This window comes from Myotis daubentonii, chromosome 10, assembly GCF_963259705.1.
Source record: "Myotis daubentonii chromosome 10, mMyoDau2.1, whole genome shotgun sequence".
In the NCBI taxonomy this organism is placed as follows: domain Eukaryota; kingdom Metazoa; phylum Chordata; class Mammalia; order Chiroptera; family Vespertilionidae; genus Myotis; species Myotis daubentonii.
Genome location: NC_081849.1, coordinates 4628647 through 4648883, shown reverse-complemented (window position 1 = coordinate 4648883; position 20237 = coordinate 4628647). Strand labels below are relative to the sequence as shown.

The window sequence follows — 20237 nt, the reverse complement described above, 5'->3', positions numbered from 1 at the left end:
CCTGGTTCATCATTACCAGTCAGAACCTCACCCCAAAATGAATGAACTTCGGGGAAACTGATACATCTGAGCAAGGTTTGGGCCGTGTTTCACCTGCAGCCGCAGGCCTGCGTCGGCCGGACACCCGGTATTTGGGGCACAAACTCCCTCTCTGCTCACCCGGGGACGGAAGACCACACACTCTTCATTGCAATAACGCCTCTTAATAACCCGGTCCTGCGCAACCGGACTCCGGCGCTCAGTCGGCCCGGGCCAGCCTTCCTGCTGCTCGGTGGGACCCACGCGGCCGCCGGGACTCGGGACCAGGCGCGCCCCAGGTCACCCAGGGTCTCCTCTAGGGCGGCACTGACGGTCTGCATCCCACACGCGAGCAAAGACAAGTGGAAACCGGGAGGAATTACTGCATAAATGAGAAGTTCCTCGTTTACATTTCCACAGAGGACTTCACTCCTCCAGAGGCTTCGGAACCATCTGGTCCCCGCAAACACCCAGCCGCCTTAGCACCTCCCGGACGCGGAGCATCCTCAGGTGACCCGGTCGCGGCGCGGGCGGCTGCGGCGACCGAGCGGAGGGACAAGGTCGGACGGGACGCTAGACCCGGGCACGTGTGGGTCAGGCCCAGATTCCCTCGGTGAACCCAGGCGGCTGGCGGGGCGTTTCCCGCGCCCAGGAATCCGCGCGGCGCGGCCTCTGTCCGCGGGCGAGGGACGGGCGGGTCGGGGTCGGGAGACGGGGGCACGCGGCACCCGCGCCCCGCCAGCCCTCGGCGTCCCACGCAGCGTCCGTCGGAGCCCCCGCCCAGCCGCGCGCGGCCCCCCAGACCAGCGCCCGCGCGCGTGCTCCGCGCTCCCGAGCCGGCGGCCGGCGGTGGCGTGTGCTGACGTCATATGGGCCGCCCGCCCCCGATTGGCCGCGGCCGCCTCACCAGACCGCGAGCGCACGGGCACGCGGGCGGGGCGGGGCGCGCGGAGGCCACGCCCCCAGGCACGAGCGGGGCAGCGGGCGCCGGATCACGTGACCCGGGGCCCAGCCACCCGCCTTATAAGCCGCGCGCGGGGCGCCGCGGGCCCAACTCCGGGCATTCCGGGCCGGGACCTCCTGCGCTTCCTCCTCCGGGACCTCCTCCGTCGGCGAGCCCGCGGGCGGGCGCCCCTCGGCCAGGTACGCGGAGCCCGGCGCAGTCCCGGGTGGGAGCGGGGCAGCCGGCCTCCGTCGGGTCCGCGGCACCGAAGCCGACCCCAGTGGGATCCGCTGCACTCCCGACGCCCGCGGGCCCGGCCCTGGTCCCCTCCGCCCGCGAGGACCCCGGTACCTCGTCTTGGGCGGCCTGCGTACTCACGCGGTCTGGGACATTTTGGGGTAGAGGGGGCGCGTGCGGGCGGGAACGAGTCGGCGCTGCAGCCCGTGGCTCCCCGTCCCGCCCCCGGGCCCCCGTTGCCCCCTGTGCGCCCGACCCCGCGGCTCCGGGGTAGGCAGTTTGCCTTGACGTGCTGGCGATGAAGGAGAGCACAGCCTCCCGGGTGGGTCTCCCCGTTTCTTGGAAATGAACTTGGCCGCGACCCCGCCTTCCCGCCCCCCTTTCCTTCCAGGAAAGCCCGTCCCACCCGGTGACTGATGCCCAGACTGGACGATCACTTCTGGAGCTGTTCGTGTGCTCAGGGCGCCAGGCACCGCGGCCGCCCGGCAGCCCGCGCCGGAGGGCTGGCGGCCAAGGTGGGAGCGATGATCACCTCCTCGGTGGCCGGGCCCTCGCTGCGGGCGGCCCACAGCGCCCCCCACACCGACCTGGCTCGCGGGCCTCGGAGCCCGGGCGAGAGGGCCCGGGGCCAGGGCAGCGGCAGCGGCCACGCCACCAGCTGGCACTACCACCTGCTGCAGAGGAGCCTGGTGCTCTTCTCCGTCGGGGTGGTCCTCGCCCTCGTGCTCAACCTGCTGCAGGTGCAGAGGAACGTCACCCTGTTCCCCGAGGAGGTGATCGCCACCATCTTCTCCTCCGCCTGGTGGGTCCCTCCCTGCTGTGGGACAGCGGCTGGTGAGTAGAGTTTTTTTATAAGATGTCTGTTTGCTCAGTGATTTTCAGGCCGAGAAACATTTATTTGAAAATGGAGCCATCCGGAGGAAAGGCATGCATGTCCGGGGTTGATGATCTCAGCGGGAGGGGAGGACAGGAACCCACGGCCGGCCTCCAGGTGGGAGGAGGCTGATGGAGATGCGCTGGGAGATAGGCGCTGGGCCAGCCCTTTCCCCCACTTTGGGGCTCGGAGGACGCGACAGTGTTTGGGAGCCAGGGCTGTCACCCGGGCCAGCTCCCCGATTGGCCGCCTGCGGAACTGGTGAGCAGAGGCACCTGGCCGCCATTGGCTGCCGGCGCAAACACGCTACACGCCGGGTAACTGAAAACAAACTGTCACGTGGGCAGAGGCGTTGCCAGGGAACCGCCTCCCTACTTCCTTCTGCGGAGCAGGCCCGCCCCAGCCTGGGGGAAGAGAGGCCCCTGGCTGGGCGTGCGTGCGGGGTCTGCGCACCCAGCTGGGCGCCGTCTAGCCGCTGGGCAGGCCGAGGGTCTCGGTAGAGTTTTTGGTGATTCCGCTGGTTCGATGAGGATGCGGAATTGTTCCCCGCCCAGGTCACGTAGTGCTTCTCAGTCATACAGCATTGGCGAATCAAATCCTGTCAGCTCTGCCGCAGTGGGCACCCCAGGAGCACCCCACGATCTGGTGGGCGGAGCAAACTCCTGCTCAGCCCAGAGGAGGAGCGCCCAGCCGTGCGCTTGGTGGCTAGCCCCTCTGCTTCCCCTGCTCAGCTGTAGCTCCATATTACAGATGTGGACACTGAATCACAGGGTCAACACCGCGTCCAGGGGGCACGGCCTGCACGAGTTCTTAACTCTTCGCACTGTGTCCCTGGAGACGGGTGAGCAGACTCACTCCCAGGAGCAGGGAGGCTGGAGGCTCAGGGTGGAGCGTGTGTTCAGCCAGGACCCCTGGGGCTGGGGACACTGGTTTCTGAGCAGGAGGACAATGTTTTCTTTTTTTTCTAGGGGGACAATGTTTTCATATTTGTCCTCAAAGGTGAAGTTCCTGCTTCATTTTTTTTTGAAACCCTTTAAATACACACTGTGCCGGTTTGAGAACTAGCTTTAGATGCGAATTCTATTTTCCATACACATTTGGTGCAATAGTTTCTTTGGATCAAAAACTTGATCTTAGCCCAGCTGGTGTGACTCAGTGGTTGAGCGTCCACCTATGAACCAAGAGGTCACAGTTTGATTCCCGTAAGGTCAGGGCACATGCCTGGGTTGCAGGCACGATTCCTAGTGTGGGGCGTGCAGGAGGCAGCCGGTCAATGATTCTCTCTCATCGATGTTTCTATCCCTCTCTCCCTCTCCCAAGCTCTGAAATCTGTAAAAAAAAAAAAAAATATATATATATATATATATATATATATATGTATTAAACTTAATTTTATAAATGAAGGGTTTAGCTTTCTTTGAAATGGAATCTTCAGGAAATTCTAGGAATGCTTGAAACAATTCCTCAGACCGTCCTTTTCTTTTTTGGACCATCACCCACGATTCTGAGAACATTCCGTAGTACCTTTCCACCTACTTAGCTTTTCATTTTCAAAGGTAAGGTTAAATTATAGTGCAGTAAGTTACAGAGTATGGGGTTCTCTTTTTCAAAGCTCCACAATTAGAACTTGAAATGTAACATGAAATGGAAACTGAAAGTCTTTCATTTTTAGAGTTTGGCTAGAGCTGTGTTTCCTGTTTCTCTGTTCAAGAACCTAGAGCAGTTACCTCTCCCGGAGGACAGCCGGCAGCTGGGGGCTCTGCCTGGCCCTCATGCCTGAGCCAGGAGTGGTGAGGAACCTTCATCCCACACTCCCTGTGGTGCCTCACGCTTTCCGCTGGCTCCTCTCCCAGAACCCCACGCCTTCTCCGGGCTCCATTCTCTTCTCGCTCATGCTTTCAAATTCTGGGTCTGAAAACTTTCTAACTGCTCAGATCCGGGAGCTAGCTCCTCCTCTGTCTTGTTGTTACATAATCCTATTTTACACATGAGGAAACAAACAGTTTCCATGCCTGGTCCCTGGTCTCCCACAGGGCAAGGCCTGGGCTCCTGGGGACAGATGGTGCCCTAGCCTCCTGCGGTCAGAGCTGCCACCCCTCACCCCTGAGTCCAGGGCCAGCCTGTGGGCACGGGGCCTCTGACCTGGACGTCAGTGTGACCAGCATCAGCGCTGGCCCTGGAGGAGCGTCAGACTTACGGCACGACTGGGCCTGGAGAGCTCACGGAGGGCCCTCTTCCTTGTGGATGGGAACCACGTGACAAAGCAGAGCGCAGGCCCGTGTGGCTGGGCCCCTGCTCGGGTCACGTGTGCTTAAGTAAATCAAAGACTGGCTTTGCTCTAAACTGTGATATTTTTTGTATGTACTCGAGGAGAACAAAAATATAAAACTAGTCTGAATTTCATCATTACGTTACCACAGGTTAGTCTCCTGGAAAAGCACTGGTTTGTGTAGTCTTAATTGCCACATAGAAAGCCTGTCATTTTAAGCTGTTATTGGTCATGTTATGTTCTTGAACTCATTCTGACTGTTCTCTTCTTGTCTGGCAGCGGTTGTCGGTTTGCTGTACCCCTGCATCGACAGTCATCTTGGGGAGCCCCACAAGTTTAAGCGGGAGTGGGCCAGCGTGATGCGCTGCGTGGCCGTGTTCGTGGGCATCAACCATGCCAGCGCTGTATCCTTCCGTGGGCGTGCCGTGTCCGGAGCGTTCTCGTCAGTCGTGTGTGGAAGCGTTGCGTTACTTTGGATGAGTGTGTGCTGTCTGATAGCCTGTGGATGATGTTCTTCCACGTGTTTTATTTTAAAGCCTGTCGCTTAGTTTACACTCAAAGGTTTTAGCATGGCCCTGCGTCCTCCGGTTTATTTCCCAGCTTATTTCCAGAGACGGTGCAGACGCTGCCCAAGGCCGAGTGACTGCTCTCGCTCCTGTCGGCAGTGTCTTACCTCCTCAGAGTCTGTTCTTCACGCCCTGCATTGTGGTGACCTGGTTCTTGCGGCCCATCGACCGCTGGTGACGGGGTCAGTGTTGCTGAGCTTCTCCCAAAAGGCCAAGGCCAGGCCTGGCCGTGACCATGGCAGTGCCCGGCGGTCCCCAGGTACCCGCTGGAGCGCACGGCATGGAACATAAGTGCATTTTGGGAGGAAGGTCCATCATATCCCAGGGCTCAGAAGGTTTATGGCTCCTCGAGAGTCTGTTTTCAATCTTAGAGAAAGATACTCTCAGAGCTGCCAGTTCCTCAATCTGCTCCCTGTTTGATGGTGAGATGCCTGAAGGGTGCTTGTTCTAAGATATCTTAGCTCTGACAAGTTCACTCTGCCACCGGCTAGAAAGCAGAGCTGCGATGGAAGCCAGCTGCACGTCTCTGCGAGCGGGCGTGCGTGATGACGCACGTGGTCTGAGAGGGTCTCATGCCGATGTCAAGGAGAGCACTCACAGTTCCAGTTACTAATAAGATGAGAAATAAGAACTGGACTGAAGATGCCTTACTACCAAAATAGGTTGTTTTGTGGCTGAAATGCCAGCAGAATTTTACATACGGCTGTCAGAAGCTTGCCTGTCAGTTGAATTTGTACCCAGTGACCTCATAGAAGCTTCAGGCCACCTTGCTCCCGGGACCCTTGTATCCGACCATCTCTCTGCAGCTCACTGGGTAGCTTTTATGGATGGAGAATTATGTGCACAAGAAGAAAAATACATGTAGGCTCTGGGGTTTTCTGTGTTTTTTAGTCTTATTAAATAACACTAACTTTTCCTTAACTTTCCATCATCAGAAGTTGGATTTTGCCAATAACGTTCAGCTCTCCTTGACCTTAGCGGCCCTGTCCTTGGGCCTTTGGTGGACATTTGACCGTTCGAGAAGCGGCCTTGGGCTTGGGATCACCATTGCCTTCCTTGCCACGCTGATCACCCAGCTGCTGGTGTACAACGGTGTCTACCAGTAAGCACGGCCCGCGGTGGCAGCCCCGCCACTTGACTCAGACGCTCCCGTTTTATTTATGCAAAGAGCCATAGACACGGCATGACATGCTCAGAAATGCTGCTTATTGCGGAGTCCGTGTTGGAAATGCACCGCCCACAATGTCCTGTAAAGGGAAACCAGCTGGAGCGAGAAAGAGCGTCCTGGTGTTAGCACCACGGGTCCCACTGCAGGGCTCACGGGCGCTTGGCTCAGCCCCTTTCTCCTTTGTCCGCAGGTACACCTCCCCCGACTTCCTCTACATCCGCTCCTGGCTGCCCTGCATCTTCTTCTCCGGAGGTGTGACGGTTGGGAACATAGGACGACAGCTGGCCATGGTACGTGAATTGTCACATGGGCGCCGGCCCCTGTAGTTTCTCAGCTCCGTAGGACTGCTTTATGGAACGTTTTCTGTGTGTTGACAAATGTCTCATTGAGACTCCGCAGCAACAGTTATTGAGAAAAGAGTATATTTTTTTAAAAAAAGATGCCCAGCTAGTTCTTTGCTCGGTCACACGGGTGCCGATACCTGAGAGCACAGCGCAGCCCTGGGGTCACAGGCCCCTGACTTCCTGCAGCCCAGCGCCTGCGGCCACGCGCAGAGACCACGCGAGACAGGTGCAGATGACGTGGGGAAAGGGCGTCCGAGGCAGGCGGAGCCCGAGGCCGAGCTGCCCACCTGTGGGTGCCAGGTTGGGCCTGGCTCAGCGTCACGGGAAGTGGCCCTGCCTGGCACAGCCTGTCCTTCCTGGGAGAGGAAGAAGCCAGTCCCCTTGGCACAGCTGTGCTGAGAGCCAGCAGGAAACGAAGTCGGGGTCAATGGCAGTTCTCGGTAGTTAAAATCAGCGTCTGAATGCTTTTCGCAAAGAAAATTCAGTGTGGACATTTAACTCATGTTGAGTTGACGGACTCAAGGGCTTAACGGAGCTCATTGGGCTACAAGGAGGCTGCTCGTGGGCCCGCTGTCACTGCTGTGCAGGCGCTGAGCCGCGCCGCGCTGCGCGGGTTTTGCCAGCTGGAGGCATCCAGTGGCTCTGTGTGCTTGAAGCCCGTCCGGAGTCTGCAGCAGCCTCTCCGAGGGTTTGAAACTTGCTGTTAGAGTCAAAAAAAGAAGCAGCTAGCGTCTCAGTAGGACCATTGCTCTCAGATAAACAAGAGGGCTGTCTCGGAAAATGTATCTCTGTCCCTCGTGTGGTATTCTCGAAACAGGACGTTTCTGTGCTGGCTGGGCGCCCTGCCTTTGGTTTCCCTTCCATCCCCCAAAGTGTCTGTAAGTCTGAAAGCTGCTCCCTCCTCATGGGAAAGTCACGGCCCAGCTCGCTGTCCCCTCAGTGGCCTTCGGGCCTGAAGCCCTCTCCCCAGGAGCCCCCCCTGGTTCTTGCCCTGTCCTGGGGCCACAGAGAGCCTTTCTGAAACTCATGCTGCCGCCACAGCAAGAAGACGGACGTGAAGCCAGATGGCCTTTCACAAGACTCCGGCTGGAATGTGGGGAGTTACTTTTGCTCCAGATTATGTCAGGGCTGAGAATGAAAAAGACACTGACAGTAAGGGTTGTTTAGGAAGTGGAGACTCCCGTCGCAGCGACTGTCCCAGCCTCTCTGTAGTTTCTTACGGCCCCTTTTGTTTAGGGGGTTTCCCCCAACCACAGCAGGAGGTGGTCGCCTCCTGCACCCGCCAGATCAGGGCCTTGGCCACAGGGAGCACTGAGGCCTGGCACCCGGTCCTGCAGGTCTGGGCGTCGCCCGGAATGGCCAACCGTAGGACGTGCCTGTTCTCTGACAGGCGCTCGTGGCGCGGGAGGCCTAGGTTGTGCCATGAAGTGGCCTCTTCAGAAAGAGCAAGAGGCACTGTTCTCCTCAGGGAGTCAGGATAAGTGAGCCTATGTCTGTGTTCTTTCTTCGGAGAAAGGAAACAAATTAACAGCTTTCGTGTTTCATTGTGTTTGTAAAACTAGGGTCACTCTGTTCAAAATTGGTTGGTGTTTTGGAAACGGGGCATGTCACCCGGCCAGGCGGCATTGGGAGCCGCCCTCGCAGCCCTGTGCACTCCCACGGGCGACGCGAGGAACACGCCTGGCTCCGCGCTGTCGGCCGGTTCACAGCGCGCTCTGGGTGTGAAACTGACCTGCCAGGTGTGAGGCTGTGACAGTGACGAAGGCGAGGTCTGCGGGTGGAGACCCCAGGTGGGCATCGTGCTCAGCGACCAGGTCTGGCCAAGTCCACTGTCACCATGGGCTCCTGCTGGTCCGTTGTCACGGCAGTTCTTGTCTGTAGCCTCTTCAAATGCATCCCTGTCCCTGGTTCCATCCTGTCCTCTTCAAATGCTTTTCTGTCCTCACCCAGGTGTCCCCCCCCTCACCTAGCCCCACCTCGCAGAGAAGTATAGTCAGTCTTCACTAACACTGTTGACAGGTTCTGATGGACACACGGGTTAGGTTCCCTGCAGGTCATTGGGCTACAAGGAGGCTGCTCGTGGACCCGCTGTCACTGCTGTGCAGGAGCTGAGTCGCGCCACGCTGCGCGGGTTTTGCCAGCTGGAGGCTTCCAGTGGCTTCTGTGTGCTTGAAGCCTGTCCTGAGTCTGCAGCAGCCTCTTAGAGGGTTTGAAACTGGCTGTTAGCAGCTTAAAGTTTTATCTCAAAAGAGGTCAGGCTTCCAGCTGCCGCGTCCCTGCGCGGTGTCTGCCTCCCTCGGCGATTGCTGGCGGCAGGGCGTCCTGCGCAGCAAGGAACTGGCTCTCCTGTGGCACTTCGCTTCGCTTCGTTGTTGGCTGACCGTCCCGGGCGTGGCGGGCGGCAGTAGGAACTGCCCTCCCCATTTTAAAGATGGAGAGGCAGCCACTGGCCCGAGTGGGTGCAGAGAGGGCTGGCGCTAGGCTTGTCGCGAGTGTGCCCTGCGCCTCCTGATGGAGGACACACCGGTCACTAACCTGTGAGAGGGTCCTGGGCTCGCACGATCGCCGCCCTCTCACCACAGAACACCCTGTTCTTGGCGGCACGGTGCGTGGGCACACGCGTCTGTCTGAGCTGGTGCCGACTCCTGCCTGGTCGTCCGTGCTCTCACTCTAGTCCCCCACCTGATGTGTCCCCGCACACACAGCTCTGAGCCCTTTGTGAGCCGGCCTCATGGCCGGGTTGCGGTGCAAGTTCTGCTCTGAGTCCTCTGGCTGAAGTTGCTGCGGACCTTCCTCTTCCTCCTGCCCGTCTCATGCTCTCAGATGGCCGCTTCCTAAAGGTCTGCGTCCTCAGCGCTCCTTGGGGGATGACACAGTCCCACGCTGCTTACACGTCTGTCACAGGAGGTCTGGTCCTGTAGCCAAGTGGCCCCAGGCATGTCCTCTGCCAGCGTTCCCGCTTCCCGTCTCCTCATCACCCTGGTCAAGGGACTTCCCCCTTCACCTCTCAGGTCCACCCAATTGCTAGTAGCTCTGTGTGCGCTGTGCTCATTTCACTCACTCCGTCTCTCTGTTCTCACAGGGCGTCCCCGAAAAGCCGCACAGCGACTGAGTCTCCCGCCACTGCTTCTGGGGGACAGCAGGCGTGGCCCCGACACCCAGGCTTGGGCGGGGCAGCGACAATCTTCCCTCGGGATCGCGGAGACTGGCCTGACTCACCAGGACTCCCCGGGGAAACCGCCCGCTTAGGTGAGCAGGCGCCCAGAGGGACAGCTCGCCTGGAGATGCCACCTCAGCTCCCTCATGCCTGCCCTGCCCTGCCCTGCCCTGCAGACCCTGGACCCGGCGGAGGCAGGTGGGCCGCGGGCGCCGTTTCCGAGCGTTCCATGCTTTTTATCTCATGAAAAGCAAGTTGCCATATGACAAAGCCTTGAACTAAAGCCCAAGTCCCAGCTCTGGGTTGTGGTCCTGCCCACAGTGGAGAGCTTGCCGGTGCTTAACAAAGGCGAGTGTGATGAGATAGGAACAATATTTATCCACAAGATTTAAAAATAGGGCTGTGTGAAAAAAGAGCTGCAGGGACGCGCAGTGGTCAGGACACCAGGCCCACCACGCTCTGCGGCACACCTGGGGTCACGGTGCCCAGGGGAGCCCCCGCCCACTGAGAGCGGGGGTTGAGAGGGCAGCTCTGCAGAGGACAGTGGGTGAAGTCGGGTCTGCCCTGGGTTTCCGCCTCCATGAGCCGGACTGCTGTTTCCTTGATGCTCTAGCGTCGAGAGGACTTTGCACGGCCCTGTGGGATCTGCAATCTGTGATTGCCTTGTGAACGACCGTCCGTCTGCGCCAGCACTGGTGTCTCCGCCTGTGCCGAGGTGCCAGCGGGCACCGTGCGCCCCCCCTGGCACAGGCCCCGTGGGCCCGGGTTGCAAGCATCGGGTCCTTCACTTCAAGTGCAATGTGAACGAAAACCAATCTGAGCCTTGTATTCTCTACATATTTATTTTTTTTAACGAGTGAGATGTTAGAGGTTCTCCATCCATTTCAGCCCTGCATGGAGGCAGGTCAGCAATAATTCCTCCCGGGAAGTCGCTGTTGCCATGCCCACCTGAGCCCGGCTCCTTTCAGTTCTCCAGTTCTGTGGGTTTCAGTAAATGTAACTCCTACTTACAAATTTATCTTCTTTTCTATTTTGAAATGTACATGTTTTTGGTTTAAATTCTGGGAAAGCAGCTTGGTTAAAAGGCTCCTGGGATAGAAGCCGGCGGTCAGCGGGCAGGACTGGGCACTCGGCTGCCCGGGATCTTTGTTGTTTCAAAGAAAATCTCTTACAGTAAGTTCCAAGTTACTGTGGCTGATTGTTTTAGGAGAATTTTGTTGAGGAAAACGGGATTGTCCTCAACTTGGCAATGAGCCCCTAAACATTTTCTGAAGACGAATGACTAGAATGTGCAAAGGTTTTCCAGCAGAGACGCCAGCATTTTGTGAAAACCGGAAGTCATCTGAAAGCAGTCATCGAATCTAAATATATTTGATGATGGGCAAACAACTAGTGTTTTTTTCTCTTCAGCTGGAAGTAAATCTGTATCTCTTAGCAAGAATGTGGCCAAAAGATGTGAATCTGGAGACTCCCTTTGCCAATACTTTACAGCGAGTGCACGAACCAAAGTGACCCACGTCTTAGTCACTCGTGTGACCAGTGAGCGCGGCAGAGGAGGAGCAGCAGGGAGGTCCCGTTCACACTCAGTGTCGGCATTGTGTTCTTTTTGCATTCGTTTTTTATGTCTATTAAAGGTTCAACACCAACCATGTACTCATGGGTGTTTCTTCAAAATGGGGGGTGTTAGGATTTGGAATGGACCAGCCTCAGGGAACCAGGACTCCACTGGGAATCGGCTCCCCCGGGCTTGGGACCTGCCCAGGGATGGGAGTGGTGGGGGGCTTCCAGAGAGGGACATGCTGGGAGGCAGGGGAGGGGCCGGCTCAAGTTACCTGCGGTCTTAACCTGGGGAACGTTCCTGGCAGATTGAAGTCCGGAATCAGTAATAATGAAGCCACATGGTGCCCTGTGTCCCCCTCCTTGAGTTACAGACATGCCCTTTATCTCGGGGGTAGGAGAGAGAAAGGCCCCCAAGTTAATCCTCCCACACGTGGCCTGCGATCCACTGTGCACGAAGCAGGAAGAATGTCGGCCCCGGAACAGATCCCAGTGGCGCCCCGAGGAGGCCTGCCCCCAGGGAAGCAGGAGGCTGCGGGCTGACCAGCAGCCCCTGAACGACGGATGAACAGATGACTCAGACACAGTTTGACTGTGAAAGAGAGGGCTAAGGGGCCCCTGGCTCTAGTGGCCAGAGCAGCCTCGATTGCCTGCCTCGTTAGCTTTTTATTGGAATTTTTATCTTTAGATGCAATCAGTAGGGTGAGTAACCTTGGGAGGACACATGTTACATTGTCCTCTAGGCCAGGGCATCCAGAGATTAAGTATAAGGATTCCAGTAAACACCTGGGGATCTGCAGGGCACAGACTTGTTTGGAAAGGTCAAGGAATAATTAGGGGCGCCGCCTTCAACACTCCCCGAAGTCTCCCCTGAATTGGAATTCCAATAAACAGGGCAGGTGGACTTCCACACACTCCCCTTTTCTCAGAATGTCCTCCTGACAGCTTTCCGGCCAAGTCCCTGTGCTCCTGTACAGTAGGTCTGGTTCTGAACCCCTTGGTGCTTCCCACACCAAGACGAGGGCTTGCCCTGGGCGGCCTAGTTGCCCCCACACAGTCTCATGCAAGTGAACTGGTCAGCACTGGGTGCCTTTCCCAGGTGGGTTTGGGGGTGCCTCACCATCCACATCCTCCTGGCCTGGTTCCCTGGTGCCAGCCTCCTCTGGCCGCTGCGGGCTGAGCCACGGAGCAGGTCAGCAGCACCTCACACCAGCCCGACCTGCTCGCCCGACCTCGGGAGCAGGCTTCCAGCCCGAGGAGTCCTTTCTGGGCAGAAGGCTGCATTCTCCGGCACGTCCCTCCCCGGCTGTCCGACCACCTGAGTCTTCCACGCCAGGGGCCTGACCATCACCCTTCCCTATTCACTCCATCACAACAGCTGCAAGGACCAATGAGGCCTGAGGCGTGGGAATAGATCAGGCCTGGACAGACTCCACAGGCCCAAGAGGAGGAGAGACTCGACAAGATCCCCCAGGTTGGCACCTGGTCTTGCCAGCCCAGGACAGGTGTCTAACCACAGCCGGCCAGCTCGGGGCTCCCCTCCTGCCCTGCCCGTCACTCCCCAAACCCGCAGCCACAGTGGTGCCTCTGAGCAATGGCCAACATGCCAACGAAGTGATTGAAAGAACAGTTCAAAGTTTCACGTGTCCAAGGGAGGCACCTTCCAGGTTAGAAAAGGGTGCCGTCCTTTAGAAATCGGGGCGCAGAGAAAAGCCCTGACTCCTCAGCAAAATGGCTGCGTCTCCGGAGAGATCTGTGTACAGGCAATCTACAACTGGTCATGGCAAAACACAAGGGAGAAGGGCTGGTAGACCCACGAGCAAGTCACGCCGGCCCTGATGGCAGCTGCCCCAGACACAGCTCTGTGGCGCCCCGGTTTCTGTTTCATCTAAGTGACCCCAATCCCTGTCCATAATAGGGACTCGGAGGGAGGGAGGAGTCACACATGCAGGTGCCAGGCATCAGAAAACCAATTTTCACCTTCAAATGGCCTTTGGTTTGAAGTCCAGCCCCTGAACCTGGCACGAGCCTGTCAGTGGAGCATCGGGTAACAAATAGTGTTTTTAACCTCAAGGCTCCTCTGCCTGGAGCCGTTCCTCCAGGGGTCACCGCCCACACGCCCTCGGTGTCATGGCTAATGGTGTGCCCCACAAAAGAAGGCATGTGGAAGCCTCACCACACCTCTGAGGGCGACTTCATTTGGAAACCGGGTCTTTGCGGATTGAACCGAGTGGAGCTGAGGGCTTGGGGGACTGGCGTCCTGTCGGAGGGACTTAGAGTGCAGACGTGAGGAGGACGTGAGCCCAGGGCTGGGGCGGGCGTTCAGCTGCAGACGGGCGAGGCCTGCGACACACACAGCTGGGCCTCATTTCCGCTTCCAGCACCGGAGACGATGCTTCCCAGCCACGTGTGTGTTCTTTCCTATGAGCTTTGCTTCTCCAGCAGCTGAGCTGTGGCTCCGACAGGTCCCCTCTGCTGCCCCCCGAACCGCACCCCACCCCCCCGGCCTCCAGGTTTCCCAGCTCGGCCGCACCCCTTTCTTGTCCTGCTCGGGACTGAAATCTAACCCAGGCCACCCACTGCGTCCCCAGGTGGGACATTCTTGCCATATTACGGATAGTTGACAAAGACAGTCAAGACTTGCTGTGGAGTTCAAGGCTCTGGATTTCTACTGATTGGGAAATCCTCGCATGTGGACCCGCTCTGCTTCCCAGGCGGGAGAGGCGCCAGGTGACCGAGACTCTGGGGACGGTGGGGCAGTGCCCCTGAGCACACGGGAAACTCAACCCACACTGAGGCCACCTGGTCAGCAAGGAGAAGTCGGCTAGTGTTTGCGCGATCACAATCGGCTCAGGTTCAAACCCGAGCTCACCAGGTAGAATTTCAACGCTGCTGAGGTCTCTCAATCTCTATTCATCCGCAGCTGACCCTGAGGGCAACGCTCAGAAAACAAGCACAACAGTGGGGGCCGCAGGCAGAGGTGCCCTCACCGGGTATGGCAGCCAAACGCCCTGTCCCGGGCCCACAGCGGTCCCTCCCCGAGGCCCAGAGACCTTCCAGGGAAACGAGTGGCTGAGCCTTCCTGCCTTCAGGACCCACTGCAGGGCTCTCCGCTGACACTCAGTCGGAGAAGGACCCGACTGGGTTCTGAACACCCTCACGGCCATCGGGAGTTGCCCCTGGCTGGGGTTTCCTGGGACAGGAAGTGGCTGTATTTTAGAAGAAGGGAGCTCCCATCCAGGCATCTCTCTCCATCCACCCGGCCCCTCCCCGCCCCTGCACCCCTCAATCTAGTGCCACAGCCACCTCCCATTTCCACAATGTGCTTAGTGGTTTTCACTGACGTGCCCGCGCCCCCTGGTGGCCATGGCTGCACCTGCATCCTCCCCCAGGCCACTATCCCAGGCCGCTCCCTCCTTACAGATAAATCCGGGTCTACACTGGTAGATACTTTTTTAAAGGCCAGTCTTGGTGGGAGTTGGCATGTGTTGGCATGCTAAAAAAGTCTCCTGCAACCCAGTCTCTCCTAAGCTGCATGCAAATGCGACGAAGCTTTGGGCCATTTACTCGCCGAGTGGGACTTGGGCTTGTTGCCCAGATGGCTGAAATGAGTGTTTAAGAAAGGAAGGTCACCTAAGTGGCCAAAACAGAAACCACCAGAAGGTCGAATGAATAATGCAGTGGAAATAGCCCCCAGGCCCAGACCCCTCCCCAGGCACCTTCTAGTGGTTGGGTTTTTCTTCAGGAGCCACTCACATCTGGGTTGCGAGTACCTGCCTCTCAGGCCCGTGTCACAGGAGGAAAGCAGACTCTCCTTCTGTGTGTGTGTGTGTGTGGGGGGCTCTTCAGGGGGAGCACTGTCAGGGCTTGGGCACCAGGGGGCCCAGGGTGTGCGCCTGCCCTCAGCTCCCTCCAGCTGCCTCCACCTGCCTCCAGCTGCCTGTCTGACCTGGTGGGGAAATGGGCCTCCGTGAACCCCAGCGGCTCCTGCCTCCTGTGGGGACCTGGTGGGGGGTGAGAGGGTGCTTTTGCTGGGCACCTGGAACCAGCGAGGTAAGAGCCTCTGCCCTGGCCCAGGTGGAAATGCTGACAGATGCTGCCCCCGCCAACGGAATTTTAAAGGACTCACTTGGCAGCAGGAGCATCCATGGGGCAAACAGCTGACAGAAACATCAACGATGAGAGGGAATCATTGATCAGCTGCCTCCTGCATGTTGGACTGAGCCTGCAACCTAGGCATGTGCCCTTGACCGGAATCGAACCTGGGACCCTTCAGTTCACAGGCGGATGCTCTATCCACTGAGCAAAACCGGCCAGGGCCAAGAATATGTTTCATTGATTTTTAGACAGAGAGAGAGAGAGAAACATTGACGTGAGAGAGAAGCACCGATCAGTTGCCTCCTGTACAAACCCCAACTGGGGATCGAACCTGCAACCTTTTGGTATACAGGATGATGTTCAACCAACCGAGCACCTGGCCAGAGCAGGCATCAAAGACATCAAAGAATCCAAGGATTTGACCTGTCTTATTTCATCAAATAGTCATGGTTTGAAAAGTAACATAGTTTCTCTGGATTATGATACAAAGTAGCAGCCCATCCCGCTCCAGGCAGTTGGCAGCCGTTGGACACCTGCTTCGAGAGTCTTCTCGTGTTGACACACAACGGGAACAACCGCTGTTTCTCCGCTGATTCCTCTACGGAAGCAATGGTTCCACTCTCGGACATTCTCTGCCCTCCTCCCGGCACGTGGCTGTAATTCCTCCTAAAGTGACAGGAGTGGCTACAGTCTTAGGGTCAAGCTACGCTCATTAGCGTGTTACGGTTATGTTTACCTCCTTGTACACCTTTCTGTTTTTCTTGACATTAATAATTGCCTTTCGCCCAACTAGCTCAGCTTTGCGGGTTTTTAAATTTATTGACTTGAGAGAGAGAGAAGGGCTACGAGAGAGAGAGATTGATTGAGGGAGTCAGAAACATCGATCTGTTGTTCCATTTATTGACCCATTCATTGGTTGACTTTTTCTTTTTTCTTTTTAAGAAATAGGTACCATGCCTGGTGTTTGAGACATCAACCTAGAGCAGGGGTGGGCAACCCCTGGCACACGTGCCAAACATGGCACGCCAGTAACTTTTGCTGGCACGTGAAACCCTCTCTTATAATCTTCCATTTACAATTTTTTTCCTTAATATCGACTTTTTTATTTTTCCAGATAAATTCAGTGTAGATACATCTTAGATAAATAAATAATTTTACATAACAAGTTATCTTAAAGACCATAGACATGGATTGACAAGAGAGGGGAAGAGCAATTTCTATGCCTCTGCCTTAACTCTCCCTGCATTCCTAGATCCGACCAGTGTTTTAGTTTCATCCACATATGCTTGTGAATCTTTGTTCTCAGTGATGAATTTTGTTAAGTTTCGTAATTGGAGTAGCCTGACAGATGAAAGTAGTAGCTCGTGCATATCTCTGAAGGTCACGAAATATAAACCTGATGTAAAATCTCTATCAGTGATGCAGCAGCAAAAGCCCCACTGATATCAAACGGAGTCATAAAGTTTTCTGTCAGACTATCAGTGTACATGTATACATTAAAAAATAAATGTATTTTTGATCATCATATACTGTGTTTTTGTCGCTGGAATGAATTTTATTATTTCGTCAAGGTTCTTCACATACGTACACCTTAAGAGATATCAAGTAGGCGTAACATGTTCTCAAAAAATTAGGGTTGGCACGCAGAAGAGTTTTGAGTCAGAGATTTTGCTGGTTTTGGCACGCACTCACAGAAAGGTTGCCCACCCCTGCCTAGGGGCTGTGTTTCTGCTCTGCGGGACAGAGGTACGGCAGCCGCCTGTTCAGCGATCAGAAAAGTATTACAAGGAACGGAGACTGAGTGTTAAACACGGGAGGAGCGCCGAGGAGCAAGCACAGAATCACCTCCTCCCCAAAGCTGGAAGCAGCCCAGGAGGGGTAGGAAGGGCGCTGGGTGTGAGGGTCTGTTGAAATATGACCCGTGCTTTTAGTTGAAGCATTTCCGTCCTAATAGAAGCCCCTCTCATGTCTTCTGTAGCTTTGCATTGGTTGATCCTTGCATGTGCCTGACTGGGATCGAACCCCCAACCTTCTTGTATGGGGGCAATGCTCTAACCAATGAGCCACCCGGCCTAGCTCAGCTTGTATATGTCCTGGGACTCACATGTCCCACAGTCCCTGACAGAGGGCACAGGCTCGTTGCCCCTCTAGCCTCCCCTCCAGCTACACTGCTGCTCTGCCCCCTTGTCCCAGCTGAGGAGGCCCCGCCCTGAAGGCTGCTCCCATGGACCAGCCCCGCCCTCTGCTGTGTGAGTGTCTGCTCACGTGGCTCCAGGACACACCCCGAGGACATGGGCCCTCAGTGTCACTCCCTCTTCTGGTCTATTGTGAGTTCGTACCTTTCCTAGTCTTTACCTCATTCAGCCACAATGTCAAGGAGTAACAAGACAGGTGCATGTCCCAACCCTGGTAAGAAGTAAAGCGTCCCACAGCGCCTCCTGGAACGTGACCTCGATGGTGCTTTCTGTCTTTATTTTTTAAATCCTCACTCGAGGATATTTTTCCATTGATTTTTTTTTTTTTTTTAGAGAGAGAGAGAGAGTGGAAGAGAGAGGGAAAGGCAGAAAGATTGATGTTTGAGAAACACAATGATTGGTTGTCTCCTGCACCACCCTGACCAGGGCCCTGACTGGGAAGGAGCCTGCAACCAAGGTACATGCCCTTGACCGGAATCGAACCTGGGACCCTTCAGTCTGCAGGCTGTTGCTCTATCCGCTGAGCCAAACTGGCCGGGGCAGTAAATGGTGCTTTTTTTAGACTTGAGTGCAGGTTCTGGTTCTAAAAGACATTGCTGCAAAAATGATTTTCCTCCAGAGCAGACGCAGTCTTGCCTGAAGATGCTCGGAAGGCGCTGGTGCAATCCGAGCGCTCTCCTTTGGAAAGACCGGAGCCCGAGCGTGCCCCCACCCGCCCTGCCCATGCACACACCTGGGCCCGCGGGCTGAGCCTCCCCTACCCAAAGCCCTGGTAAATGTGATGTCGTCAGCTGCTTATAGGAGACACGGGCTGAACACTGTGGCCCAGGACCAGGATCCACCCTGGGAGTTGGGAGTGGGCCTCAGGGAAGGGACATACCGCAGGCAGCCCTATGAGTGGGCGGGAGCCGGCGTGGGCGTGACACTGGGACAGGATGAGCGGAGGTGGCCCCACGGGGGTGCTCTCGGTGCCGGAATCCCCTCACCCTGGGTCCTACGGCATATACCTTATATACCTTATGTGAAAGGCAATCCCGAATTTTATTAGGCTGTAACCAAGGTGGTTTTGTTAGGTATTAAGGTTGCCTTTGGAAAATGATGTTAAAGAACCACGTGACGCAGAAAAGATCACGGGGAAGCCTAAAGCCTTCAAGTCCATCTCCCTGTGCCGTTGCCTCAACGGCGCCCACTCCGCTCAGCGAAAGGAGACGGGTCGCAACACCCTGCCTGTGGCAGCCCTGCTGCCCCTCAGCCCAGCACCCCCACCCCAGTCACCAACCTCAGCTCTGCTTGTGTAAACTGATATCCCTGACCTAATAGTGAGCTTATGCAGCTGAGAAAGAGGTCTAGCCCTGGCTGGGTGGCTCATCGGTTAGAGCAGTGGTTCTCAACCTTCTGGCCCTTTAAATACAGTTCCTCATGTTGTGACCCAACCATAAAATTATTTTCGTTGCTACGTCATAACTGTCATGTTGCTACTGTTATGAATCGTCATGTAAATATCTGATATGCAGGATGGTCTTAGGCGACCCCTGTGAAAGGGTCGTTCGACCGCCAAAGGGGTCGCGACCCATAGGTTGAGAACCGCTGGTTTAGAGCATCATCCCGTTCACCAAAAAGGTTGTCAGTTCAATCCCAGTCAGGGAGTGTAGGTGGGAGCGGGGGAAGAGAAGCAACTGATTAATGTTTCTCTCTCACATCGATGTTTCTCTCTCCCTCTACAATCAATAAAACATATCCTCGGGTGAGGATTATGAAAAAATAATATAATAAAGGGGTCTGACTTTTTAAAAATATATATTTTATTGATTTCAGAGAGAAGGGAGAGGGGGAGGGAGAGAAACATCAATGATGAGAGAAAATCATTGATTGGCCGCCCCCTACTGGGGATCGAGCCCACAACCTGGGCATGTGCCCTGACAGGGAATCTAACGGTGACCCTCAGCCGCTGAGCCATGACAGCCGGGCGGGTCTGACTTTCGTGTCCCCACTAAGTGGAGTGATTCTCTTGCCGAATTAAACAGAGTCTCTCTTTTGGCACGGGAAGAGCATGCTCACATGCTCACACACACACACACACACACACGTGCACATGCATGCACACACACGCTCTCCCTGCACCCTCTCAGAGTTTCTGCTTGCACTCCTGCCACCTCCCAGGACACTGAGGGCAGAACAGAAAGGCAGGTGGGCACACCAAACTTAAGGGGTATTTGGCTAGCTAGCCATTTACACATTAGTATAAACAAGATTTTTATTCTAGTCATGAAAGATCATTTCAGCCCTAGCCATTTGCTCAGTGGTTAGAGCCTCGGCCCTCGCACCAAGGGGTTGGGGGTTCAATTCCAGGTCAAGGGCACGTACCTGGGTTGCAGGTTCAATCCCTGGCCCCGGTCAGGGTTCCTGTGGGAGGCAACCAATTGATGTGCCTCTCTCTGTGTCTCTCCCTCCACCTCTCCCTCCCTCCCTCCCACTCTCTCTAAAACAAATCCTCGGGTGAGGATGAGCCACAGAAAAAGAGCATTTCAAGGAGAGGAACGGGCAGGATGGGAACAGCAGGCACCTGTGCAGGAGGAGGGGAGGAGCCCTGACAGGAGAGAAGTGGCACCGGGAAAGGCCACGGGCGTTGGAGACAAACTGTCCCTCTGTCATCTCCCCAGGAACGAGGGGCCCCGCACCCTGTTGGTTGGCTCCCAGACCTCCTCCTCTCCCTGTGGCACGTCAGGTCCTCCCGGAGCCCAGGACCAGCTGCGGGGGTGTCGGGCTCCCCGGAAAGAGATTCCGGGGAAATGTGGTTACATAAACACACAG

At 56.3% G+C, this 20237-nt stretch overlaps 1 protein-coding gene across 2 annotated transcripts; it reads left to right on the top strand.

Annotated features, from left to right (window-relative positions):
* Positions 1-1001: 1001 nt before the first annotated feature.
* INSIG1 (insulin induced gene 1) lies at positions 1002-11222 on the top strand. Of its 2 annotated transcripts, XR_009454679.1 has the most exons (7): positions 1002-1161; positions 1590-2032; positions 4621-4745; positions 5843-6009; positions 6266-6365; positions 9094-9259; positions 9502-11222. XR_009454679.1 is itself a non-coding variant. In XM_059711366.1 (6 exons), the coding sequence occupies exons 2-6, from the start codon at positions 1615-1617 to the stop codon at positions 9529-9531; spliced, it is 840 nt and encodes a 279-aa protein (XP_059567349.1). In that variant the 5' UTR covers positions 1002-1161; positions 1590-1614; the 3' UTR covers positions 9532-11222. The 2 variants fall into 2 exon arrangements, 1 of the variants encoding a protein (XP_059567349.1); XM_059711366.1 differs by lacking the exon at positions 9094-9259.
* Positions 11223-20237: the final 9015 nt, after the last annotated feature.

Excerpts from the sequence above, each read along its gene's own strand:
- INSIG1 (XM_059711366.1), top strand. The coding sequence starts at position 1,615 with ATGCCCAGACTGGACGATCACTTCTGGAGCTGTTCGTGTGCTCAGGGC. Across the intron at positions 6,010-6,265 it reads GTGTACAACGGTGTCTACCA|GTACACCTCCCCCGACTTCC; the intron begins GTAAGCACGGCC and ends CTTTGTCCGCAG. Across the intron at positions 6,366-9,501 it reads TAGGACGACAGCTGGCCATG|GGCGTCCCCGAAAAGCCGCA; the intron begins GTACGTGAATTG and ends CTGTTCTCACAG.